This window comes from Desmodus rotundus, chromosome 2 (assembly GCF_022682495.2).
Source record: "Desmodus rotundus isolate HL8 chromosome 2, HLdesRot8A.1, whole genome shotgun sequence".
NCBI classification, from domain to species: Eukaryota; Metazoa; Chordata; class Mammalia; order Chiroptera; family Phyllostomidae; genus Desmodus; species Desmodus rotundus.
Genome location: NC_071388.1, coordinates 172,714,558 through 172,742,079, shown reverse-complemented (window position 1 = coordinate 172,742,079; position 27,522 = coordinate 172,714,558). Strand labels below are relative to the sequence as shown.

The 27,522-nt window shown below is 38.3% G+C and overlaps 1 protein-coding gene across 1 annotated transcript; it reads right to left on the bottom strand.

Moving 5' to 3' along the window:
• Positions 1-27,522, bottom strand: WDR75 (WD repeat domain 75). The gene is made up of 21 exons (XM_024564006.3): positions 27,143-27,522; positions 23,712-23,841; positions 21,389-21,454; positions 20,507-20,597; positions 18,562-18,686; positions 16,549-16,619; positions 14,967-15,086; positions 13,251-13,339; positions 11,119-11,277; positions 10,241-10,300; positions 10,037-10,152; positions 8,799-8,974; positions 7,439-7,596; positions 6,780-6,960; positions 5,917-6,011; positions 5,027-5,122; positions 4,218-4,387; positions 3,870-3,929; positions 1,137-1,283; positions 737-828; positions 1-320 (listed from the first exon to the last, which is right to left on the bottom strand). The coding sequence occupies exons 1-21, from the start codon at positions 27,226-27,228 to the stop codon at positions 116-118; spliced, it is 2,493 nt and encodes an 830-aa protein (XP_024419774.2). The 5' UTR covers positions 27,229-27,522; the 3' UTR covers positions 1-115.

Sequence of the window (27,522 nt, the reverse complement as noted above, 5' to 3'; positions counted from 1 at the left end):
TTATTTAAAAAGGCCTGTCAATATTTATTTTAAAAACAGAAATAACATTAAAATAATCATTTCTGGATTATCAACACATAAAAAAAGTGCAAGAACCCTCCCTCATCTCCAAGGTTTAAAGAGCAGTTATCCAGCTGTAATCTACTTTCCTGAATTTTCTCAGTTCCTTTTCTTCCGATTTTGACAACTGATGGACAAAGTCTTCTCCCAAGTCTGTGTTATTTATATCCTCGACCTTTTCAGTGAAATCATTTTCTTCATCAGAACTGTGACTTTCCTTTTCCTCTTCCATATCTACATCATCAGGAATTTCTTCAGCACTTTAACAGTAACAGAATAAAATGTAAGCTTAATATTAAATATATATTTCTAAATATAACTTTCTAATTTAAGATCTACATAGATATATAATCATATAGACAAAGTAAATGAATAATCTTATTATCGTATGTAGTTTAAAAATGATGGGGCTTTTATAAAAGAGCAGGTGAATCTACAAAAAGTATAATTTTGAATTAAACATCAAATCCTTAAAATCTACACACAGAAGATCTTTTTTCTAACACTTATTTTCAATGTATTTTATTTACTTGACTTAATAACTCTATGTCCTTTAACTACATGTTAAATCTAAAATAAAGAGAAATACAGTGGAAGAATATTCTAAAAAAGGGTAACAAAAGTCACCCTTTTTCCCAAAACAGGGTATCTGACCATATTTTAAGAACTACATTACCTCTTAGTCTCCTTAGAGAGCAGCAGTGAATTCACAAACATGGAGCACAGGAAAGAAGCAGATGGCAGCACATGGGCTGGAGTGTGAAGCAGCTGGAGTAAAAACAGAAAAACAGGGTTTTATCTAAAGGACTGAATCCCCAAAGCCAAACACGACAGCCTTTCCCCACAGAAAAAACAAACCAAGAAAAATCTATTCCTACCTTCCTACATTTATATAAACAACTTCCTCACCTAAAGTTTAATCTGAAAATCCCAAGTTTATGCTATTTGGTTTAAAACTTATACAACATACAAATCATTATTCAAAAGTTACTTGTTAGAGATGTACAAAAAGTCTAATTTATGGCACGCCAGTGCATTTAACCTGTTTCACATGGGTTGCTTTAGTAATTACTTACCTCACTAATGGCAGGTATGTTTTCTGTTAAGGGTAGCTGTACCAGTTCATTCTCCAAAGCTTCATTTGATTTTTCATCCTGCTGTTGCCTGTGCTTTCCCAGGATGAAATAAAATGGGGTTGTCGGAAGACTTTCTTCTGCTAGCAGCTGTAAGGATGTGAGACAAAGGGAAAGTACCTCAATAAAGAGGAGGAACTGCCTTTGACTCCATAAGAAGTACTACAGAGTCATAAAAGGTCAGGGATGGAAGAACTTTAGAACTTTCTGGTATCTTTCATTTTATAGGTAAGGCAACTGAGGCCTAGCAGCCCAATTCCTATGAGAAACGCTAACAGTGGACACTTGGATGACAGAACAAAACACCCACTGATCACTGCTTTCCCTCCAGATCCTACACAGATGACAGCAAAGGGCTTTTCAAAAGGGCCCAGAGCCACCGTGAATGGGTGAAATGTAACATGTTGGAAGTGGGAAAGCAGGTTGAAGGGTGGTAAGTAACTTAAGAGATCTGAGAAAGGAGGACTCTAAGCTACCTGTGGGATAAGCCAAGTACCCCTATTTATGGGGCAGAACCCTGCAGATGCTCAGGAACTGATGCTGAGATATATAGTGTATCCGTAAAGGGATGGAAAACCCAGGTAGTCTGGCTGTTGGGTCCACTGAGGGAGCACTCAGAATCACAGCTCGCCTTGGCCCCAGTAAAGGACTGGAGCGTATCTGAGACTGAAACAAAGGTGTGTCTTTAGACTGGACCACATGGTGGGGGTGGGGGTAGTGCATTCACAGTTGAAGGCAGCTGTACTTCACAGGGGGTGCTTTGCAGAACACCAGCAGCCAGGCTGACATCCTTCAGATAGGAACTTAGAAGAATTTTATCTGGGCAACGTGACCAGCCTAAGAGCAGAAGCGCTAAAAAATAATGACATTGAAGATTTTCTCAAAATACTTCAGCAGAGACCAGAGAATAAGTTTCACCTAGGCAGAACTTCCAAAGGGCTGTTTTCCCCATTCTCACTTTTAAGTAAGAGCGGGCAGCTAAAGATCATGAGATTCTGATGAAAACCTCCCAAAACAGAGTCCAAAGTGTGTATGTGTATGTGTGTACATATGTATATAGGGGGATGGAGGGGGGGGGGAGGGAGAGAGAGAGAGAGAGAAAGAGAGAGAGAAGTACATTAGGTTATAAAAATGAGAAAATCTCCCAGAAAACAGAAAAATAAGAATAAATGCGCACCCAGTTTAGAAGGTCCAACACTAAATAATATGATTCTGGAAAAAGAACAGAGAAAATGATGGCAAAGAAGTAATTAATTTTTCCTTAGTTCTCTGATTAAAACCCTTGAAGAGGCTCCACATTTCCTGAATAAAACCTAAACTCTTTTCATTAAGACTTTCACCCCCCTATTTAAAATGGCAAGCAGCACCCTACTTGTCCTTTTGCTTTTATTCCTCTCCTCATAATTCTTATCACTTAAAATACTACATATTAACTTACTTTATCCTTGTTATTTACTGTCTATACCTTTTGTTACACTGTAAACACCACAGGTCTACAGACTTGCTCATCGAAGTGTCTCTAACATCCAGGCATAGTGGATGGTCAATGAAAAGATGCTGAATGAATTCAATGAGTAAAGGATAAAGAATAAGAATGGTAACTGGGCTTCTAGTAACATTGGAAACTTTAACCTAAGAGGAAAACACTTCCAAAGTTCTAAGAGAAAATGGTTTTCAACCTAGGACTCTGTACTCAACCAACCAATCAGGTGGGAGAAAATAAAAACGTTTCCAAACATGGGTCTTTACCTCCCATGCCTCAAGAAAATGTGCTTCACGAAAGCAAGGGAGGGACCGGAGAAAGAGGAAAACTGCGGGTTCTATTACAGCAGAGGTGGAACAAGGCTCCTGAATGAGGATGAACGCAGATCTCAAGATAATTTCTGTGCATCAGGTGTATAGAGCAATCAGTCCAGGCTGAAGCAGGTCAGAAGACTCATTTTAAAAATATTTCATCAAGACTTAAAAAAGGGTACCTAATGTGTTTGAAAATACTAAGAAAACTTGCACAACTAGAATAGTTTGGGGTGAATTAGGTGAGAAAAAATAGAAAACTACTAAGCAAATGAAGGAAGAATCATTAACTCCCAAGGAAAAAAATTGGTCACAAAGGAAAAAACCACCTATTACTACATAGCTTGCCTATCAATTGTATTCACTAGGTTAACATGATGAATACTGACTCACCTGACCAACTTTAAGATTTACCTACATTTCAGAACTGGAAAAGGAAGGATGTGTGTGTGTGATGTGTGTGCTGTGTCTGTGTGGGGAGTGGTTGTGTGAAAAAGAGTTGTAACTTCAACAGATCAGAGCCACCAGGCAATACCTCAGTCTGAAGAACCCAAAATTAGCAATATATACATGCTTTTCAGAGATATGGAGCTAATGTGGGCAATGGAAGCAGGAAAGCAGCTTGTTGTTGAAAAGGTTTTTCCTGAGAAGTGTTGTAGAACTACTTGACTCTTTAAATCACAAGCATATAATACTGATATTACAAACCAGAACTGTACTTTACAAGAATATTACTTCAAGATAGGCAAGTAGTTTAAAAGTACGACTTTTAATTCCATGTTAGGGCCAGGTAAAATATTTTTTTCTCCTCGCTGAGTTCTACAAGATAACCTCATCTCTGTAGGGAAGCAATGCACTCTGCCACAAGTGGCTAAAACATACCTGTTTGCTTGTTGGTGTGAGTTTCTCTTCTGGAGACTTTGTGCTGAATGTCAATAAACTCTGAAAAGAGAGATTGATTAATGATGCAAAAGATAAGCTGTAGAGTGTAAACCTCAGTAAGATGTTGAAGTCAGAAAAATGAGGCCAGCTCTTTGTTATGCTACATGAACATCTACTTACAGAGCCTCACAGGTGTGGACAGTGACGGCGGTGCACGGGCACACACCAGCCAGACACCTTTCAATAAAACTACTGCACCTTCCGTGGGCCACTACTCTCAAATATGAAAGCAACCAACAGTTACGTATACAGTGCAAAGTGATGGCTTATTCGAGGAAGGATGGTTACCTGTGACTTTGTTAGGAAGTAAAACTGTGATCTGTTCAGCCACTGGTAAGCTTCTGAGGTGAATGATTCAGGGACATCTCGTGGAACAAACACTCCCCACTGGACTTCCTCTCTACAGATATTCTTCTGAATATACAAAGGCCTTGGCTCACTAGGTTTAAATACAAACACTACAGAGAAAAACAAACAGACAATAATGTTTTGCACGCAAAGGTTAGTTTTAACTTCAGATTGGCAAACCCCACTAATCCTGGGACTTACCCCATTGAGTAAATAACCCAGGTCATGATTATTTTAAGCTTTGATTCAACAAGTATCTACTGGGCACCTACTATGTGCCAAGCAGGTTAGGAACAACGGCCATGAAGATAAAAAAGAGAAAGGAATCCTGGCTCTAGAGACCAGAGCATAATGCAGCAGATAGACACCAAAATATCAAAGCGATTTTTTACCTCACACACTAGAACAGAAGTGCAGCAAGCGCTTCAAGGACACAGAGGAGGAATGATTAAGGCTTTACAGAGGAATGTGGAATACTTCAGAGAGGTGAAATCGCTTGGAATTGATGGCTAAGTAGGAACTGCCATGTTGAAAAGTGAGCAATGGGCTGAAACTCTCCTAGAACTAAGCATGAATGCCTAAGTAACAAAGCGTTGGGTTAAGAACTCAAGAAAAAAGGGCAGCGCCTCTGGCAAAATGGCTTTAAACAGCGGACTGGAAGGCAAGTTTGACTCCAATTAGATAACAGACGTTGAAAAAGAAAACTGAGGTAACAGATCTCTTACTCTCCAAGCGTGATCTGTACTTACAGTCTGAACCCACTGAAGACCTGGAGACCGCAGCAACGTTCTCCGAACTGGGGTCAGGTTCCATGACTCTAATATCTAACTTCGCACTCCACTCCACTGGGGAAGAAAGAAAAAGCGATTCACTTCTAAGGGGTTTACCAAAAGCTTTTCAAAGCTTGTTATTTAAAGTAGGCAATCTTAAATCTTCATTGGAACAATCAATTCTATTGTTCTTAGGAAGAGGGACTTTACACTTCCAAATACACACGCAGACACACTGAAGTTATCTGTGGAAGGCTGCAGTAAAGAGAGGGCAGGAAGCGGAAGAAGAACGTACTTCTCTGCACACTATGAAATGGTTATCGTTTCGTGCAACTACTTCCAGGGGCTTTTCTGCTACTAAACATGGGCAACATGTTGGCAACCGTTACTGTAAAGAATATAAAGAAATGCCATCACATACATTCATTGCTAAGCAACCACTATGCCTTCCAAACACGTATTTGAATGAGCAAATGCCACTGAGTCCACATCTGTTAGGAGGGTTGTGGCGGGCTGTATTTAAATTTAAAGCTGTCAGGGATACTGCAGGTTAATGTGCGGCATGAATTAGCAGACACGATCCTCAAATTGTTAGGAGGATGGAGAGTGTGGAGGACAGCAGAAAGTCACACACTGAAGACACTGGGAAAAGGTGAGGTAATGAATTCTACTTAGATGTAAGGCCATTTATAAATAATCCAAGTCTACTACAGGCCTAGTACTCCAAATTTTAGTGGTATACCATTTAAAAAATTATATATTCTCTGGGTAGAGACATGAAGATATAATCCAGAAGTCCTAAAATGCCTAACTTTAATTGCAATTCCTACTTGCTTTGCCAAGTCACTTTATGGTAAAAAATATCTTACATGCACAACTGAGCAGATTCCAACAGCAAAGAATTCCATTTTCAGTAGCACCAAGAAGATACTTTGAACACGTCAGTCTCCCAAAGCACAGGTGCCTAGATGAAAACCACGGGGGAGTTAACAGGCCAGTTCTATCAGACTTCCCACACAGTACTGGCTTCACGCAAAGCAGATTTTTAGATAGGCATGTATGTTTTCATTCTCAATTGTCTTGTAGGAAAAGGGACTAAACAGTACAAAACAAAAGGCTTATTTGGGTATATTGTTTCTTTAGAAAAATAGGTTTGATGACCAGTTCTTTTCTCTAATAAGCTGTGTGGTATAATAGTTAAGACGTACAGAAAGTATATGTAAAATGTATAGTCATTTAACAAAAACCCCCTTTTGCTCATTTACCTAAAGAGGACAGTTTGCACTATGAATTCTGCAGGAAGTTGTACAAAGTAAATTCCGAATCAGACATGGCGGGAATTAGGAACAACTTTGTTAGCCATCTGCCCTTCTGCCCTCAAATGCTGTCATGTGAAGTAAGTAGAAGATACTGCTGAGTTGAGCATTGTTTGGATCCACAGAGGCTTCTGTTCAGCTTCTATTATTATGCAGCACAACCATGAAAAGTATTAGTACAAAGAAAAGGAATCTGTAGGCCAGGAATTAAATGTTAATCCTGATTTCAGAAAGGATAAATCATTGCACATGGTTCATATGTAAAAATTTTTTAGCTTTCCACACTCTGGTTAGCTGCTGGCCTGACGATCCAAGGTTAACTTTAGAGAAAGCCTAAACTATTACTAAAGTTTATGGAGAAAAACCTGTTTAAATTTAAAAAATAGTATTTCATATTCCCCAAATTATTGACCTACCTTATATTCCCAGCACGCTGACAAAATGTACATTTAAGTTCCCATGTCTCTGAATCCCATATTGTAACAATTTCCTCAAAACTAACTGCCAGTAAAGAGCCATCTTCAGAGAAACAACAGTTAGTTGCTTGGTATTTGTGATAACTACCCACAAAGTCACAGGTCCAGCCAACAGCTTTTTCTGTGGAAATACAGACCACAGAGTTCAGAAATGGTATAAATGCTAGATAATATTTTAGGGAAGTTGTAAGCAATAAGAAGAAAGAAACAAACACAACAGAAAGCCTGTTCCCCAAAACTGTAGTTAGAAGTGCTACAAAGCATTGACTGATTTGAAAGTTATGCCCCTTCTCGGAGAGGTTGGGCTCCCTCTAGTGGAACAGTGGAAAACTAAATGCAAAAGCCCTTTTTACTGTGTCCTCACAAACTGGAATAGAATCATCAGCACATGATTATGTCATAAAAAAAAAAAAAGAGTATAGATTTGGAGAAAAGGCATGTAATAAAATAGTAACTTGCGTCTTTTAAAATCAGGCAATATCCTATAGAATTAAACAAGGTAGAAAATACCCTACAAGGATGAATTCAAATTCATGGGAGATAAATATATCACTTCTTAAAATTGTGTGCTCTTTAGGCATACTATATACTTAACTTACTGTATATATCAGAATCATCTGTTAATATCCACACTTTGAAGTGACCATCTTTACTAGCTGTAACCAAGGTGGGGTTCTCAGACTTTTCTGCGTTGCAGAAACAGAGCGCTGTGATGTGGTCTTCATGTGGCATGTTAACCTTTGTATTAAGAACAAACCTAGTAGGAAGGAAACCACCAATTTATTCTTACACCAGGACAACATGATATACTGTCGTATATCAATTTCTTGAATACTGTACCTCTTACAATAGCATCTTTAAGAACAGACAACAGATACATTATCACCTAGGATGACAAACAATCGAGTGCTCTGTCTCTAACGGCTACATGTAGACTGAGTCCTAGCACATCATCTGTCTGTGTGCAACTCACACAACTGAGAGAGGATTAAGTATAATGTCAACTTAATGTACAAAATGATTATAAAACGGGGGTCATCAAAAAAAAAGATACTTAAAAGCCTACTCTACTAAACTCTACAGGAAAATTGTATAGAATACAGGTACCTCACTAGCTACTTTTGAAAATAAGCAAAGCATATAGTCACCGAATGACTATAAAAGACCCTACTTGTGGCAAGAAAATACAGAAAGCAAACTACCTAATCAAACTTCCCTGGTCAATATTTAATGTTTATAACCACCCAAACTACCTTTCAAAGCTTGTTTCCAGGCATGGTTGTGAATGAAAGATAAACTATGCTAGCACCGTGTTCTTTGAAGAACATCAGCGCAAAATAGTGTTGTGGTTTTCAAAAGTTCAGGTTACAAGAGGGGTGACTAGAGACAATCACTTAATCCCTCTGGGCCTATTTCCTCACCTGTGAAAACATAGACAACAGCCTTATCTTAGTGTTCTTGTGAAGATTAGTAAGACAGTGGGTGCAAAAGGCCGAAGCCTAGTTCTCGGCACAAAGCAAGGACTTAATAAATGACTATTACAGACATGGTATGAGAAACTGGTGGGCTCTCTATCTAATCAAAACACACACTACACTACATGTCTCTTGTCTACCACTGCCACTTTTCCAAAGAAGGTGGTATAATTTTGGGGGGGAGTATAATGTTAAGAACTAAGACATTTAGATTCTTGTCCTAGACTTGCCTGGAGTTAGGTATTATGTCCTTGGGGGTCTCACTTTCCCTTGCTTCCTCATTGATGCAATGAGATGACATTGTAACTTGGAGGACACCTGTGCTTTCTCAGAGCCAAAAGCTTAAAGGCTTTGGAACACCCCCTTCATTTAATCTAAATCTAAAACTTATCACAATAGAACATCTAAAAATTAAGATCTCAAACCATGAAACAGAAAGGAAAATATTTTTTTTGAAATGATATGGCCATATAAGTAGCATTACCCTTGTGTTTTCTTATTGAATGTCCACAGTTTCATTTGCAATTCAAGCTCAGTTTTCTTTTCTTGACGTTGCTCCACCGTTGCAAGCCAGTTACCATGGCAGCCAAACGCAGCCTTTGTTAGCTCTATTTGGATCAGACCATAATCATTGATATATTCTTGCTGCACAATATCTAACTGATGGGTTAAAAAAAACCAAAGTGCTTATTAATGTAAACATATAAATGTTAAAGCATACAAGAAATGGCAATTAACCACCTGATACATAACTTGTAGAATCTATAGTAACTGACTTTTAGGTAAAGGGAAAAATAAACTAATTGTTAGTTATGGACATCAAATTTGTCAATAAAAATGGAGTGCATTATACAGCACCAGTTCAGTGACAATTCTTCCATGTCCTCCAATATTAGTGATGACCATGACCCATTTATATGATACAACAGAACCTTTAGCTTATAATAATACTTTTTACTTGTTTCTAAGAAGATAGCTTTATATAAAATCTCAAGGCTAGATTTCACATTGCTGGAAACATGAGCAAAAATAAAATCGGTAATTTTTAAGAAGCGAAAAAAAAAGAAATAATGTAAGTAGGCCAGCATTTTATTTATGGTTGTCTTTTATTCCATCCTCTTGCCTATTTACCAAACACGTATCAAATGCCTACCATTTCCAGGCACTGCAGTAGAAATGTACAAAGATCAGTAAGTTTCCTTTCTCTGGTTTAAAGGTGGGGAAGAGAATGGGACCAAGTGTTACAGCTCCTATGATAGGAACCCATAAAGGGTACTCAGGGGGGGAAAGGAGAAAGTGGGAAGTCTGGGTTGCATGTATCAGGATTAAAGGAAGCTATTCTCTTTAATTACCTTGAAAATGTTATCTTCAGTATGCACATGTGACAGTTTCACCACAAAGCAGAGCCATATTTGTACTGTCAAGCTACGTACTCTCATTTCCTGCCCTTGTGACTCAAAAGCATAGATATGTGTGACAGTTAACTAGAGTGTAGTCTGAAACAAAATAAAACAGACAAAGAGAGGCTGCCCGAGATTATCAACGGGCTTACATGTAGACTCCGCTGGCAGCCGTGATGAAGAAAACTGACCGGACTGACTCTGCTGAAGTAAACACAGCCACAGGACGTGTGTTAGCAGCTACTAAGTAAGTTACAGACCTTGGTGGTGCTGTAAAGAGTTTTCATTGGTTTTAAGGTAAATTTATGGATCAAAATCTTACATTGTATAACTGCTTATCACTCTGGAGAGAATAAAACTGCAAGTGGCCAGGCTTTCCATTCAAAACTAAAGCTTTAGTTCTTGGATCAATCATCAAACCAGTCAAGATACTGCTGTCTGCAAAAAAAGTGACAAACAACAGTTGAAATCAGACAAATAACCACTTATAAAATGTGCACAATCCCAAATCCACTGTGTTTAATACCTTTTACTAGGCCTTGAATTACTGCGGATGCCTCAAGGTTTCGGTGAATGACTATTATCTCTGTGGGTAAAAAAGTACATATTTAGAAAATTAATAGCTACAAAAAATTAATTTATAATATTCTGCAATATACCAGAATACAAAACAACTGAGTATGTTCAATTTAGTCAGTGTGTTACTAGAAAAATCAGGAATATACTTCGTGATTTAACTGGTGGGGAGCTTCTGTGAGAGACTCCCAGTTTTCTTGGTTGTGCCTACGGATACCTTTTAAGTGTTAATTCAAGAAACTTAAATATCCTGAAAGAGACTGATAATTTACTTTGAAATGAGTCACTGCATTAATGGATTGCTCACATTATATTCTGTTTTGAAGGGAAAGGAGGCAATAAGCTAGGGGATCTACATCCAGACTGAAGAGTAGCAGAAGGAGCGGAGGTTTTGGAGGAATACAAGCTTGCCTCCATTTCTGCCAGAATCTACAGAACTCCCACACTGATGTAACAGCTATGTCAAAGGAGAATCCCAGTGTTCTTTTGAAAATGCCATTATGTCTATGAAAACACAAAACCCTTACTTCAAAACCCTTCCCTTACTTCTCCACATCTTTCCACATGAAAATGTTCTGAAACACAAGAGGCACAACAAAACTCAAATATACCTAGCCCTACATTTGCATAAAATTCTGAAAATACTATATTCTGGTGGCATCTTGGGGCAGAAAGGGGCAATACTAAGAGAAGGAATAAAAGAAAAAATGCTTATTAAATCTGATGCTACTTTTAGTTTGAGGTCTTGTATTTTCCATTTCTTACAGATGCTAAATAACTGAGGCATTACACAAATTGTATTTCCTCCCAGTAACAAATCAGACTCACTGTTATCAGAGTGAGAAGTACAGAATAAATCGCCCGCCGGGGAGACTGAGATGTGTTCGATAGTGGCTCCTAAACGGGGAAGGAACTCCTTGTTCTTCTCGGCTGCGTCACGCCACTCCACCAGCACAGACTCCCGGCCACCGCTCAGCAGGCTGGTGCCTTCTCATCCAGCCACAGAAATGAAAGGACAGTGTTTCAGGAGAAAAAAAAAAATAGAAAAAATAGTCAGCATTTAAAATTTTCTGACCACGTAGAGAGAAATGAACTATTTTTTAAAATATGCAAAGAAATGTGTTCATATCTTTTAATCTTTTAATCCTCTCCAGACAAAAGATTTAATAAAGATCACGTGATTCAGACATTTTCCTTTCCAGTAATGGCTGATTAGTTTGCTGGTAATCGACTCTTCTCCCCTAACAAGGAAAACCCCATGAAACACACGCCCTCTAGGCCCAGATGGCTTGGCTGCTGAGTTTTTACAAATATTTAAGGAGGAAATAGACCAACTTTCACTCTTCCAAGTAACAAAAAGAGAACACTCCCCAATTTGTTTCGTAAGACTAGCGTAATCCTACACCAAAACAGGTACATTATAAAAAAATTCCAAGCCAATTTCATGACAGATGAAAATTCCCCAACAGTACAATTAGCAAGCTGAATCCAACTATATAAGGTGAGGAATGTGAGACTGTATTAATATTGGGAAAATACATCAATGTAATTAACTCCACTTACAGAATGAGGAGGAAAATCATGATTATTTTAATAGATGCAGAAAAGTACTAAATGACAGAATTCTATACTCATGATGAAAACACTCAGCAACCTAGGAACTGATGGGACTTTTGTATTTTCATTGAAGATACTTATTATTTTAAGGGATAAAATACTGAAAACGTTTCCCCAGTGACTGGGAACACTATTACCACTTTTAGTCAACATTATCCAAGGTCCGAAAAAAGACTTAAGGATTAGAAAAAAGCGACAATTAAGTATTCACATACAGCACGTCTGGGTTCAAAGCACAGTCGAAACAGTTTATACTGTTCTTATTTGCCGTAACTTACAAAGGTTCTCAAAACTACTATAATTTATACTTCTTTTTATACAGGCAGCTAATTCCTTTCTTCTTCTATTAACTCTCTTATAAATACAGAAGGTCAATAGTGACACCTCACTGACAACCATGTACTACTATATGTACCCACTACTTCTCATTTATAAATACTCACACAACTTAAATTATAAACCCAAGAATTCAACTGTCTAACAGCCAAGATTATCTGCAGTAGCTCCCATACCAAAGCCTTGGCTTAGGGTAGAAGCATTTTGTATTCCCTCTTTTCCTTTCTTTAAGTGCCAGATAATCTAACTATTTATTCTTCAACACCAGCTGGAAAAGGCGATCCTGAATGTCTCAAGGATCTAGGGCACACGGAGAAGACTTGTCCTGGCATTCTCTAGAAAGACTTGCAGAAAGAAAAATCACTTTCTCCAGGTACAATCTACTCGAGCATCTAGCTCTCCTTTTATTTTTTTATTGTTGTTCTATTACAGTTCTTTTTAGAGGACCAGTCAAAAAAATGCTGACCTAATTTCACCACAAAGGTGTAAGCATGTTAAAAGTAATCAGAGACACAGTGTATTTCTCCAAACTTCTGTTGAATTTCATCTTATTTTCAACGAGGTATTTTTACTGCTCTCGTGCAGCTTAAATGGAACAAACGTCTGAATTAATTTAAAGTAGTCAATGTGAATGAGGCACTCTAACAGTTAAAACAAGCCTTTGAATTTGACCTATGTCCAAATCCAACTTACTAGCCACGTGACCTTAGGCAAGTTAGTTCTCAACTACAAATTTTCCTTTCATCTGTGAAATGAGAATGATGATAACCTGTTTCATAGGGTCAAGGATGAGACTTTACACAGCTGTACACTCTGATACTCTGAAGGGCTTTTAAAGTTGAAGTATATGGTACTGTGCTGAGCAATTCCCTAAACACAGGGGTAATACACAGGTATTTACAAGTCATTTGGCCCATGCAATCCTAGATATTTCAAATTACAAATAAGCTAAGATACTTGATTCACATGCTTCAAAAGTTCATTTTAATTGTTAACCTTATACTTACCTGTCACTGAAAAAGCCAGATCCATAACCGTATCATGGTGCCAGTGTAGACATGTGTATGTATAGTTCTTATCATCATCAAAATTTCTCCTGTTGGAGAAAACCAAAATTTTTAATTTCATCAAAGGCAGAAGTTAGAAAAATAATGGCATGCCAAGTATAATGAACATACTACCTGGGGAATCCTCCCCCGAAAAACTGTGATTATCTTTAGGAGGGTGGACCCCTTGTAGTATAGGGTTCCTCTGCTAGGTGAGTGTTCTAGGAACCCATCTATATCAGTGTACCAACTGGCATTGTTGTGAGAGGCTGAGTTCGGCTTCAGTGAATTGTTTTTTGAAGACACTTTCAATGTGTTTGCCCATTTCCTGAAGACTGATTTACAAGTGCACCTGCCCACACCACACGGAGTGTTCAGCAGTTTTTGACCTTTTAAAAATGGCTTGACCCCTGAACCCACCCTCCCAATTCACCTCATCTCATCTTGAGCAACTTCTTTTTCCCCCTGGATGAAAAAGTCCTCAAAGGGAAAGTTTTTGCTGTTGTGGAAGAGGTGAAACAGAAAACGGCAAGAGCACTAAAAGGCATCAAGACTGACAAGTTCAAAAACTGTTTTGAACAGTGGAAAACAACATCTCAATAGGTGTATTGCCATCAAATGGTGAGTTCTGTGAAGGTGACTAAGTTTAAACATGTAAGAATACATACATAATTTTTTGTAAATAAATTCCAGTTTTTTGGGTCTGCCCTCATATATGCCCCAAATAATAAATTGTAATAGCAAGCTTACGGGTCTTAATGTCCAAAGAGTACATTTTCTATTTCTAACTGGAGTCATTTCTACTGGGTTGGCCAAAAAGTCCAACTAGTTTTTTCTGTAAAATAAGGGACATTTTTCATTTTCACCAATAACTTTATTGATTTGGATATTTTGAGTATGATGATTATCTCTCGTGTAGTATAACACTGATTATTCTCAATTAATGTCTTAATGTGTTTGCCATCTATTTCAACTGGTCCACCTGACCGTGGAGCATTGTCCAGTGAGAAATCTCCAGTGTGAAACTTCACAAACCACTTTTGACACATTTGATCAGTCACAGCACCTTTTCCATACACTGCATAAATATTTTTTTGCGTTTCAACTGCATTTTACCTTTCTTGAAATAAAGCATAATATGCCAAAAATGTTGCATAGTTTTTTCCATCTTCAATATTAAGATAGCTACAAAAAAATTCACCTATTTTGGTAAGGTTTTTTTAATGTATGCTGACATGACAGCTGTCACAATACAATCTAATGAAACTGTTTCAAATGAAGTTAAAGACAACTAAGTGCTACTACAGCCATCTCACCAAAAAAACCAAACAAACTTCTTGGCCAACCTGATATACACAACAGGCCACCTTTGTGTCCTGTTATGTAGATACTCCCTATTGTCACTTTCCTTTTTACTTAAATCCTGACAAGAAAAGTTCTCTTCAATAAAACAACTATAGGCAAAGTAGAAATTTTCACTCCCCCTAAAATACTAAGCCTATGCAATGAAGAACACTGTCATACAAGAAAGGGAGGATGTCAGTCAGGCCTAATCTCTGTCACCAGCAGGGGTTTCTCAGAGCTGTCCTTCACCCTGGACCCAGAGAGCGCCCTGTTCTGCAGCACTAATGTAACACAGTACAGAATCGTCCCCATGCTCCTCATGAGCTAACTGACCAAAGACGAATTTTGCCATCCTTGTGACCAGTTGCTATGCAATCTTCCTTTGGGTGACAGGCTACACATGTAAAATTGTTCTTCGCATGTTTCCTATTTCTTGATGATGACAAGGTAAACCTAAAAGAAAATTAAGTTTTCTTGATTATTAAAGACTTGGTAAGTGGTGACGTAGTTAAGTAAAAGGAATTTCTCACCCTTATCAATGAAAACGGGAGAGCTCTCAGAATTCATTGAATATAAATCCATAATTTTGAAAATTGTGATCAAAATAAGAATTTTGTTTTATAAATTTATTAATATGCAATGAATACTTCGTGTGACTAACATTCTACCATTATAACTTGTTTACAGAGGCCACTGACTTTGTGAAACAAAGAAAACATGGTCCTTTTAGTGGCTTTTTGCCTGGACAAAGTTTGTTCAAATTTCTTATTGAAGTTTTAGCATCAGATATGCACAGGCCTATGAAATTACACCTGAGGTAAGTGGGTAATGTGTCTAAAGAGGTGAGGATCCTTGTTATACTGCAGAGCGAACCAAATGCTAATACTGACGTGGTAAAAGGGAAGAGGGCACTAAAAGACAGCGTCATCTGAAGAGTGACTGCTCGTGTTTAGCACTAGTCTGTTAACGTATGCTGTCTCATTCATCGTTATAACTCTAAGATATTACCCCATTTAGAATATGTTAATTTGAGGTACAGTGAAATTCACCTGGATAATTCTGACTCACTTTAAACCCTGGTAACCCAAAGCTTCTATTCACTCCTGTATCTATAACGTGGCAGCGAGGACTATCTCTGGAAGCCTTTTCAAGCCAAATCCAATTCTGACACAAATATGCACACCAGAGTCTTGGTGTACAAGCATTTTGGGCTAGAAAAGCTCCCCAGGTTTTTGAGACTAATGATCTCTCAACCCCATCCACCGTGGGTTAAAAACTGGAATCTAAAAAACAATATAAATGAACAAACAGAACAAAAACAACTCATATACAGAAACAAGGTGATGGTTGCCGGGTGGTTGGGGGCGGTGGTTAGAAGGCTGGGTGAGAGAGCTAACGGGATTAGGAAGGACAAACTGGTAGTTATAACATAGTCGCGGGGATATAAAACAACACAGGGACTACAGTCGATGATATTGTGGTAACTATGTGTGGTGTCAGGTGGGTACTGGACTTTGTAAGTTAATGTAAATGTCTAACCACTTTGCCGAACACCTGAAACTAATATATGTCAATTGTAATTGAAAAATAAAATTAAAAAAAATATGGCAAACAAGTAACATCTGTCTTACAGGGCCATGTGATAGATTAAATAAAAAATATATGTCAAAGCCTACCACAACCCATAAAGTTAAATGCAAAATATAGTATTGTAATTAACAGTTGATTTGTTAAATATTACTAGGTGTCAGGCCCCAAAACCAAACCAAACCAAAAAACCCCCCCAAAAACCAACCAAACACCCCTCAAAAAAACCCCACACCCCCCAAAACAAAAGTACCTCTATATCCTAGGATTTCACAATCATTTGTAACATGAAATTTATAACATAAAGCTTTCAAAAAGGCATTCTTACCTTGAGGTTTTTTTCTTTTTGAAAAAATACACAGACAAGTAAAAGTCCCGTACTGCAGCAACATATTCTCCCTGGTATTTCAAAATAGATATAACATTCACAAAAATAGTCAACCCTCTTTAAGAAGAAATATTCCTGTCATAAAAGTTAACATAGTAAAAACAGTATTTTGCAAAATAAGAGTATGTTAATATAAAACAATGTATTATAGTTTAGCTATGGATAGAATAATCCTATTTAAAAATAATCACAGAAAATTAAAAGAACAACTTAGGTCCTAAATCCTAAAACTAGGCTATCTAGGTTCAGATGTAAAAGACAAGTACCACGATTTCACTTACATGTGAAATCTAATGAAGAAAATAAAGAAACTAGAAACAGACTCACAGATACAGAGAACAGACGGGCAGCTGTTAAGAGGGGATGGGGTTGGGAGCTGAATGAAGAAGGTGAAGGGATTAAGCAAAGGAAAAAAACCCCTCAGACACAAAGACAACAGTATGGTCCCCTGGGGGGACAGGGAGGTAGGACAGAGTAGAGGGGACAAATGGTGATGGCAGGAGACTTGACTTGGGGTGGTGAACACACAGTACACAGATGATGTATTCAAGACCTATACACCTGAAACCTATATACTTTCATTAACCAGTGTCACCCCAATAAATTCAATAAAAATTAAAACAGATGGTTTAATTTTTTTTCCCACTAAGGCATAATTTACATACAACAAAATGCAATTTTTCACATATGTCTATATCCATGAAACTGTCACTACAGTCAAGATTTAGAACAGTTTCTTCACCTCTGGAATGTTCCCTGTTCTTCTTTCCAGTTATTGCCAGCAAAGAGTGATTTCTATAACCATTTCCCTGCCTGTTCTAGAACACTATACAAACGGAATGGTACAATAAATACCTTTCTGTCTGAACTCTTCAACTCAACATCACTTTTCTGAGATTCACCCACGCTCTTATGTGTATCATTAGTTCCTTTTTATTAAGAAGCAGCATTCCAACGAATGACTATATTGTATATATTCTCTTGATGAACATTTGGTTATTTCCATTTGGGGGCTATTAATATTAATCACTCTATACATGTCATTCTGTGCTCCTGTTGTCATTTCTCTACCAAGGAGTGGGACTGCTGGGTCACTGTAAAGGTGTCTAACTTTGCTCTGTATCTTGTCAACACTCAGCACTGCCATTCTTTCAATTTTAGCTATTCTAGTGAACACAAATGGTATCTCACTGTGATTTTAACTTGCATTTTATAATGTCAGTCTACTCTTAAGAAATTAACTCTTTTCAAAACAAAGCCAAATTAATGCTATAAAACTTAAGACTAGAGAAACATGCCACTGCAATAACATCACTGGGGCCTTTTGCTGGTACTTGATTTTAATAAAGGGATTATTAACAGGTGATGGCTAAATGAATCGTAGTATGACCACCACAGTCATTATTTCTGGTGAACATTTAAGCACCACTCATGCTGCCATGTTAAGTAAAAAAAAGGACAGATACTACTTCTGTTTGGGAAAAGTTGTATGTATGTTTAGGCAAAAGTTCAGAAAAAGACTGGTCATATATTATCACTGGTGAGATTTAATTTCATTATATTTTAATTGTAATTTCCAAATTTTCCCCAATGGGTATATTATTGTCATGGATGTCATATTTTCTAAAGACACACAGTCTAAAATGAAAAGACTCAAGTGGCTTTTATGTGGGATACACTAGGAAATCAGTGCAAATGCCAAAAACACTGATTGTACTTTGGACAATTAGAGCGTTCACAAGAGCAATACAACCGACTATACAAAATTATGATAGTCTTAAAAATCTTTACCATGAATCCATGCTAGAGCAATGAAACAGACCTCTCAGTTATTAACAAAAATACTGTAACTCAAGGCAATATTAAATCTCCGTAACAAAAAAATGTTCAGAGGAAAGACTGTAGGAAAGAGATTTTACGCACAAAAAACAAAACCAACAAAAGGAATCTTACCTCATTTCCAAAGGCAATGCACTTGGGTGACTGGTTTACGTAATCCAAAACAAGGGAGAGCTCCTCAGCTTCTATCTCCTGGCTGGTTGGTCTGGGCAGTCTCACTGAAACCAGCTGAAATGCATCTGCCAAAGGAAGCGATATTAATGCAGAGCTTCTGTGGAGAAAGTGAAGATGTGCATTCATTCACACGAAACTGTTAACCAGTACTCTAGGATACATTTGATGCCGAGATAAGAATTCTAGGCCACCTTGAACAAAATGTGCCTTAAAGTTAGGGTTCACATACTAAAGTTAGGTTCTTCCTTTGAACGTACAAATTTTAAGTGAAAGTCTAGTTCCACAACTCATATGCATACATGCTCCATGTATGTAGAAATAGAAGATAATTTGTTTTAGTGGTACGTTCTATGTTCCAAAGTACGAAGCTGAACTCTAAAATGGAGATGGAATGCTATCTGATTGGTGAACTTAACAGCCAAAAGCAACAAACCATTTGAGTTTTTAGAAATGCTATGGACTTGCCACACATTCATAGAATAGACCTCCTTTTCTGCAATGCTGACTTGCTTCTTCCCTTTACATCCCCTTTAAAAAAATTTCTCCCTGCGGGACAACAGCCGTATCCTCCTATACTTTGTAATAAATGTAAAATTCAGCAACACACTGGTCTACCACCTTCCTGTTTCCCAGCCTTATTATATGCTCTGAACTCTTGATTCTTCAAGCCTTCTCAGTCATCTCAAACTTGACATGCCTAAACCCTGAACTCTTGATTTTCCTTTTAAAATTCGTCTTCCCTTACAGTGACCACTGCAGGAAATGGCACCACCATTTACCCAGTTGCTTAGACTAACTAAATCCTTGAGTCATCTTAAGTGACTTCTCTCTCATATCCCACATTAAACCCTGTTTGGCTGTATCTTCAAAAGATATCCATAATTCAATCATATATATCTCACCTCTGCCACTATCGCCTAACCTAAAACCATAATCACGTTTCATATTTTAAGTGTTTGAAGAAATGACCGTTCTCCCTACTTCTACCCTTCTTCTCCTTTAGTATTCTCAATGCAGAAGCCAGTGATTTTATTACAACTAAGTCAGATCGTATCAATCTGCTCAAAACCCTTCAATGGCTTTTTATCTACTCAAGTAAAAGCCAGTCCCTCCAATGGCCTACAAGGCTCTACATTACCCCTTCTCCCTTGGCTCACTCCAATGCAGCCTCCCTGCTATTCCTCAAACATGCCAGGAATACCCTTCCAATTGAGAAATCATGGGCTGAGTATGAAGAATAGTTACCAAGTATGAGTGATAAGCAGAATCACCTGGGGAGATACGAAATCTCAGACCTAGTGACTCAATTAACTGTCAGTCACGGAGACTAAAAATTCAGGAATCTGAATTTTTAATAAGCATGTGGATAGACATTAAGAATCCATGTATTTATATACAAAACAGAACCTAAATATTGAAAAGTGTTATCTTTAAAGTAGCTATTTGGGAAGACAACTTAATTATTTAGAATGCTGCCATTTCCAGAATATTTTTTTGGAATATCCTTCAGAGATGGTTTAAAGGCTACATAATAAAAACTGAACTTACTATTTATTTGTTCCTTAATGCAGAATTTTGATAAAGTACATGATATATAACAATTTGCAAATTTGTTCCAGCCCCCTCCCCCCAAAAAACCCCAAACAACCCCGCTGCCCCCCACCACACATATAGAATCATGGAAAGGACTCACTTAACTAATGAGCTGTGAGCCAACCTAGCTGCCTGGCCAGTAACCGTCTCAAAGCTGCTTTGTACTTTGGACTCTGAACATAGCATTATTCCATGAAGGACAACAAGGGCGCAGTGGCATTCTGGAATATGAGAAACTGTAAAATGTAAAGAGTCACTCAATGCTATACAAAACAAATTAATTACACTATACCTGGTTTTTCTTTATTTATTATAACAAAAACACAATCCTCAGCACGGGCATGAGTGAAGAAGGCATGAAGTTGATGTCCAACTATGAAAGTCTGAAAGATGAAAAGCACTATATTGTTAATTGTCTGTCCTCCCCCCATCTACCTACCCCCTTGCCCCCAAACATAAGTTCCATAAAGGGCAGGGATTTTTATCCATTTTGCTCACTGGAGCACACCCAATTATCAGGAGGATGCCTGGGATATGGAAGATACTCAGTATGTATTTGTTAAGTTAAGTAACCTTTTAAGTTAATACACATAGATCCAGCTGTTTCTTTTCAATGGTCGTATAGTGTTCTATTGAATATCAAATCTTAACTGATATCAAAGTTATAATCAATTTTTTTCATACCACAAACAATGCTTTAAGAACCACATCTACATGACATCATTTCATCAAGAGATTCCTAAAGGTGAGATTGCTGGAGCAAGGACACTCAATTGCAGTTTTATTCTCACTGACTGCGCTCAGAAGTATGTTTCTCTACACTTTACCCATCACTAGTTTTTTTCAATTTGCAATTGAAAAATGCTGGGTCATCTATTTTAATTTACATTTCTTTAGTTATTGATTAATGAGGTTACATATCTCTTCATGTTTATTGGTAAAGTTTCTTCCAGTTTTATTGCTTATTTTTTGTGAGAAGTTTAAAATCTTTATATAGTCAAATTTGGCTTTACGGTATGTGAATTTCATCACTTGTTTAGGAGTGCTCTAAGGATTAGGCCTTATGGAAGGGAGTAATATGTCTGCCATTAAAAAAAATTATGTTGCCATGCCTGTCACTAAAATATGTTGCCATTCCTTTTCACATACTAAAAATGAAGATTAATCCACGTACCTTTATTAAAATGCCATCTATATAGTCCCACAGTTTAATGGTGCCATCAAAGGAACAAGAATACAGCTAAAAGAGTAAAAATAGTACAAAATTGATTAAAAAGTAGAACTTATTATGATATCAAATGGATTAAGTGCTGATACAGAAGGCATTTTGTTCATTAATTCATTATCCGCCTTAGTGAGATTGAGTCATTTGTATTGTTTTTGCAAAATTTATATTGTTTATGACAATCTCATCACAGCTCCTTAGAGAAAGCAGATCCATCAATTTAGAGTTTTAACTAAAGCCCTGGCCTGGTAGCTCGCTTGGCTAGAGCACCATCCCAATATGCCAAGGTTGAGGATTCAATCTCTGGCCAGGGCATATTAACTGATGTTTCTCTTTCCCTCTTTCCTTTCTTTTCTCTAAAAATCAGTAAATTAAAAAAAATTAAAGATTAAAATGAGGGGGGGGGAAGTCAACCCTCTGTCTTCAAGAGGGAAATGGTAAGGTATTGATATGAAAAGCACTGAGAGTTTGTTGCTATTTTCCTTTTTTTATGAGCAGAACTGCTTTTACCTTACATGGGCATTAAAGGAATGCTTCTCAAATGACCTGAAAATGTCTGGTTCTTTTTTTTGAAATTTCCAACCCATCAAGGACCAATACTTTTGTAAAATACAATAGAAGTTATTATGTACTTGGATGCTCTACAGTTTTGGGACACTCAATTTCTCTACTTGTCCCACTGCAGACCAGCCACCAGCCATCTGTGGCACTGGTCTGTGAACTCTACGTTGGCAGCACCAGAAGGCCTTAGTGACACATTTTTATTTTTGTCCCAGTGGTCACTGCATTTTTTTTGTTACTGGTATTGTGAAAACACTTTGCTTATGTTTATAAAAAATTTTATTTTTTTTTTGAAAGGAAGTGGCAATTAAGGTTTCTACTAATGAGGATATGGAATTATAGAAATAAAAAATGATGGAGAAAATGTGATCTATTCAAGTAAATGATTTATATTGAGTTAAAAACACATATCACAATTAGTACATATAACCTGAGAATCATAAACATGGATTAGTAAAATATAATAAGGGAAATATATAATCACTGTCAAAACAATGGTTAGACAAATACTGTGACTCCAAAGTCCACAAAATCTCTGGCACCCACCCCCTCACCTCAAACAAGCCTGTTGTTAAAGTTGTCCTCCTCTAATTTTATTAAATTTTCAGTTCCATGAAATAGATCTTTTATGCAATGTATACATAGTTTTTCATTTTGCTATAAAGCTTAGTTATACAGACTTCACAAATTCCAATTTTAATGAAAGGGTATTTCTGCTACAAAAACAAACAAACATTCAAATGCTATATATATAATCATAAATTGTTTTCTCAAACTCTCACAGGACAGAAAGGATAAAATGTGCTTGAACCCTGCAGAAAAGCTACTTAACTGATCTTCAAGAGTAGCTCATTTAGTTTTGGAAAGAAAAGATCAATGTTACTTTATGTCCTCCTTCCCTTGTGATAATGCAGTGAATACAATGCAAATACATTTTTAAATCAAGCAATAACTTCCAAGTTGGCTGTGACTAATCTAGAAAAGTGGAACTTGATCAAAAACTAGAGCAAGGGTATTTTTGAGAAAACTCTGTGGTAGCTTTGCTGGAAGTTATGAACAGGATTAAAATGACCACTTCTTATTCTTGAATTCTGAGAAGAGCTGATGTGTGGAGGGAGTGGGAGATCCAAGCATATCCTAAAATTACCTGGTTGGTCCACAGACTAAAGAAGCCCTTCTGTTTGTCCAGATGTTGGCCTTAAGATTAGGTGACATCTGCATTAACACTAAGAAGCCTCATCCTTAAAGGAACAGATCTACAAAATCAGTATCTCCTGGTCAATATTAAAAAAAAAAGTGTGCCAGAAACAAGAGTTCAGATGTCACATAAGTTTGAGGACCAACAAACACCATATGCCCTTTTTAGATATTCACAGCGCATATAAAAGAGAAGACCTACAAAAAAAAAATTCACTTATATGTCAAACCCAGAATTTCAGAAACTCATACAGCCAAAAACCCCTTTAGTCAAGTAACAGCTATTACCATTCTGGGTAACAACTAATTCACAGAATACACCACAGACAATGTAGTTGTGGGCTGTGACCCTATTTGAATAATTAAAAAGAAGTGAAAAATAGCGTGATTCAGAAAATCAACATAGTTCTTTCCCTAATCATTACCTGGAAGGCTTCCCAGTCAAGTTCAATTCAAATTTTTCTGGCAACAATGAAGCCAGTATTAAAATGTACAATTATAAATCGTTTGGCACCTGCAGATGGTTGTTGGGGTTGAGCTGGATTCCCGTCACCAGATTTCGGTGCCCCTGCAGTACGTGTACGCGTTCTTCTGTAGCTGTGCTGTACACTTTAACAAAGTCCCCAGAGACACAGAAGATAAACCTGGAAATTAGGGAGAAAAAGAAGCTTCACACACTTTATAGTAAAATCTTTGATTATCCATGAAAAATACTACTGTAACAAAGGTTTCTTTCAAAACAACAGTTTAAAAAGTGTACATTTAAATTAGTGTGCTGTTTAAGTCTATGGGGACATCTAAGACTGATTGGTTCATTAACTCCGGAAAGTGTATTAATGAGGACACTGTTTTACCTATCACGGGTTCCACGGGCAGAGGCTCTATGGAACCACCCAATAAAAACAGCTGACTTAACCAACCTGTCTGCTCACTAACGGATGCAGACACTGTGCTATGCATTCACTTACTATCAGGGCTTACTTTTTAGTGGTTCTGCTAACAGCAGCATATTCCCATGTCCCCCAATTTTCCACTGTTCACTGGGGACACCAGCTAACAAACAGTAAGTCAAAGGTTCTCTCTAGTCAGTGCAATCCATTCTATAGCCAAGTACAAGGACATTATGACAGTTCTTTTCTTGTTAAAATGCTCGTTTTGCTTTTGTCTTTCTGGATGCGTGGCTTTCCTCATGTAACAGAGGCTACTAAATTGTTAAGAGTAATAAAGTTGGGATAATACTTGTTTGACTATTTTCCTGATATAACCATAGGACACAGCTCAGAAATGAAAATCTTCTAGTATCTGTCAAATAAAAAAATGTTTGCTTTGTGCCAATTACATTTAACACCATACACGTCAGACAGTGTCTTTCCATCCGCTGTAGAAGGTACAAATCACAGAACCCTTAGGCTGGATCTCTCCTCCGTGATCCCAAAGAATCCTGTGCATGACTTGATCCCAGTATTTTCATATTGTGTTGAAATTACTTGTTTACATATCTATCTCCCTTACCTGCTTATAGGATCTTGGAGGCCAGAGGTATTACTTTGATTCCCAATGTTTAATCCAGTTTGTTGAACAGAACTTGCCTGAACCTCAAAGGTTTTATTAATTAACTGGATAAAATGAACCAATAAACTATTATAAGATAATATAAGAGTAAATATTCTGATGTTGAATGGCGTAACTAGTATTTTTCAGTTCTCAAAGACACTTGGTTTTTCACATGTTCCTCTCTCTGAAATCAGGTTGCATCTTTTAGGTGCTGTAGCCAGGAGTCAGTCACAACATGGTTGTGTGCAACTGTTGAGTAAGATCAAGAGAACATGAGAACCCAAACATCTGGGGTACTTGGTCTCCCCAGTGGCTAGAGCCTCCTCTCCATCTCCCTGAGTACCTTAGTTCAGAGTCTTAGCATCTCCAGCCTGGACCTCCCTTAAGGACTTTCTACAGCCTCCAGGTGTGGCCCTTCAATTCATCTTTCTTACTTGTATAAGACGAGTTTCGCAAATCTGACCACACCACTTACTGCCTTCAGGATGTGATCCAAACTCCGAACTCCTAAGGCCCTCTGTGGTTTGATCCTGGTCTGACTGGATCTACTTTTTCATTTAACAGTGTGTCAAGTGGTTCACAACTCCAACCACCTCCTCCCCTAGCAAGACATACTCCATTAGTATCAACAAGTCAGTCCTTTAGACAGTGCTTCCTGGAGATGGTAGTGGAGACTGTTTGCCAAGAAAACTTGCCTTAATCGATTCCGATATGATTCCCCAAAGGAAGGGAATTTCCTTTCCGTGATCCCAGCAGAGAATAATGGCTTTAACTATGTGAATGTAAGCCCCCAAAGGAAACACTCCATGCCTTTGAATATTCTGCTATGTATACACAACACTCTTTTCTGCTGACTATTCCTTTAAGATTCAGCTCAGGGGTCCCACTACAATCCTTCCCTTGTCTTCTCATTCCAGATCAGCAGTCCCAATGTGCTTCTACTGGATGGAGGGCTTAGCTCTATTGCAATATTCACCATGTGGTATTATGAAAGACTCCCCCTAACAGACATTCCTGAGGGGAGGAATTCTGTGCTCACTTACTATAAATAATAACACAAGTATGGTAAGATACAAAAAGTGCATTTTTAAGAAGTCAACCACAAATGGGTTTGAATGGCAGCTTTATCATGTACTGGCTGAACGACATTGAAGAATTTACTTAATCTCTCTAAACCTCATTATTACCCACTGTATAAGGCAAATAACACTTTTTCAAAGTGTTATTATGAGGATTAAATGAAACAATGCATGCAAATGCAAGCTTAGCCCACAGAGCAAACACTCAATAAACATTTCTGTAAATAAGGATTATACCTAAACCTTGCAGACAGAAATGTGTGCAAAGCACTCATCACAATGCCTATCACACAGGACTCAATCATCTTTGATGATGAGGCAGAGGTAGGAAGTTAGGGATGTTCTTAAGCAGGAATCTGGATTTAAATGAAGCCCTGAAGGATGTGTGATTTAAGGGCTGGGAAAGAAAAAGAACAGCAATGCAAGGAAAAGCAAGGAAATAATTAACATGAGAGAGAGAGAAGGAGAACACACACACCTATGAAATAAGCAACCTGTGCACAAAGGGTAGTATCAGGAAACACAACTGGGTAAGTTGAGTTGAGCTAACTGGCCTGGAAAGCCAGACAGAAGAGCTATAATTAAGACAATAGAAGACTATTATAGGTTTCTGAGCTAAGATTAGAAATAAGGTTAGGTTAATGTTATCACAGCAATACTTTAGAAAAATTATTACAGCAGCAGTATCCGGAATGATCTTCAAGGTAAAACTATTTTGAGTAAGGAACACAGCTTGTGATAACTTAGGAATTAAAAAGGTAAGAATAGCCCGTATTTTTAGATTAAGAAACTTGCAAAAGTCACACAATGGAAAAACAGGTTTTGAACCCAGGTCAGCACCAGGGCTTAGGTATGCTTTTATTCCGTAGACTCTAATACCACTTTTCACGCAAAGCTCCAAAAGGTTGCCAAAATGTCTTTGGGGTGGGTGGGTAGGGAAGTGTGGAGAAACAGAAATCATTAATAGTTCTGTAATTCCGAGTCACGGTTTTGTCCCCCTTTTCAGTGCCTGGGCCATTTCTAACTGCTCAGCGCCCAGCGGATTCTGGCACGTGGGTCCGCTCCCTCCCCCCCGCCCCGGGCCCCTCAATCTACTCGCGCGGGTAAAACGCTGCGGGAGCGGGGATCGCGTCCCAACCTGCGTCCACACGGGACGGCAGGATTTGTCACTCCCCTCTGCACACAGGCCCCCGCTCCCGCACCGCGCCCCTGGGTGGAGACCGGGCTCGCCCAGACACCTGACAGTTCTTGCCCCGCATCCCAGGACTCACTCACACCCCTCGGCCCGCAGACGAGCGCAGTGGCCCCATACTTTGAATCCGCAGAGAACACCGCTCTTCTGAAGTTCAACTCGCTGCCGCCACAACGAACCACGCGGAGACTCCCCTCCTCCACCATCTTCCCGCAGAGGCCGGAACTCGAGGCGGCGGCCCCGCCCCGGACTGCGCTCGCGGGGCTGGCGCGAGGACCTAGTCCGAGACGGCCACGCGGGGCTCTTCTAGGGCTGCGTCTCTACGGTACAAGCCCGCGCCCGTGCTGTCATCTTTGGTTTGGACAACGCCAGGTTAGACTTCAAGTAAAAGCAACAGACGCGGAGACGATGAATTTATATTGGTACCCCTAAACTCTCCTTTAGAACAGATGAATTTCCCTCCAGCCTCGTCGGTCTGACTGTAAAGCTCTTTCCGCCGG

Excerpts from the sequence above, each read along its gene's own strand:
- WDR75 (XM_024564006.3), bottom strand. The coding sequence starts at position 27,228 with ATGGTGGAGGAGGGGAGTCTCCGCGTGGTTCGTTGTGGCGGCAGCGAG. Across the intron at positions 6,961-7,438 it reads AGATGATTCTGATATATACA|AAAAAGCTGTTGGCTGGACC; the intron begins GTAAGTTAAGTA and ends GTATTTCCACAG. Across the intron at positions 1,284-3,869 it reads TCACACCAACAAGCAAACAG|CTGCTAGCAGAAGAAAGTCT; the intron begins GTATGTTTTAGC and ends ACATCCTTACAG.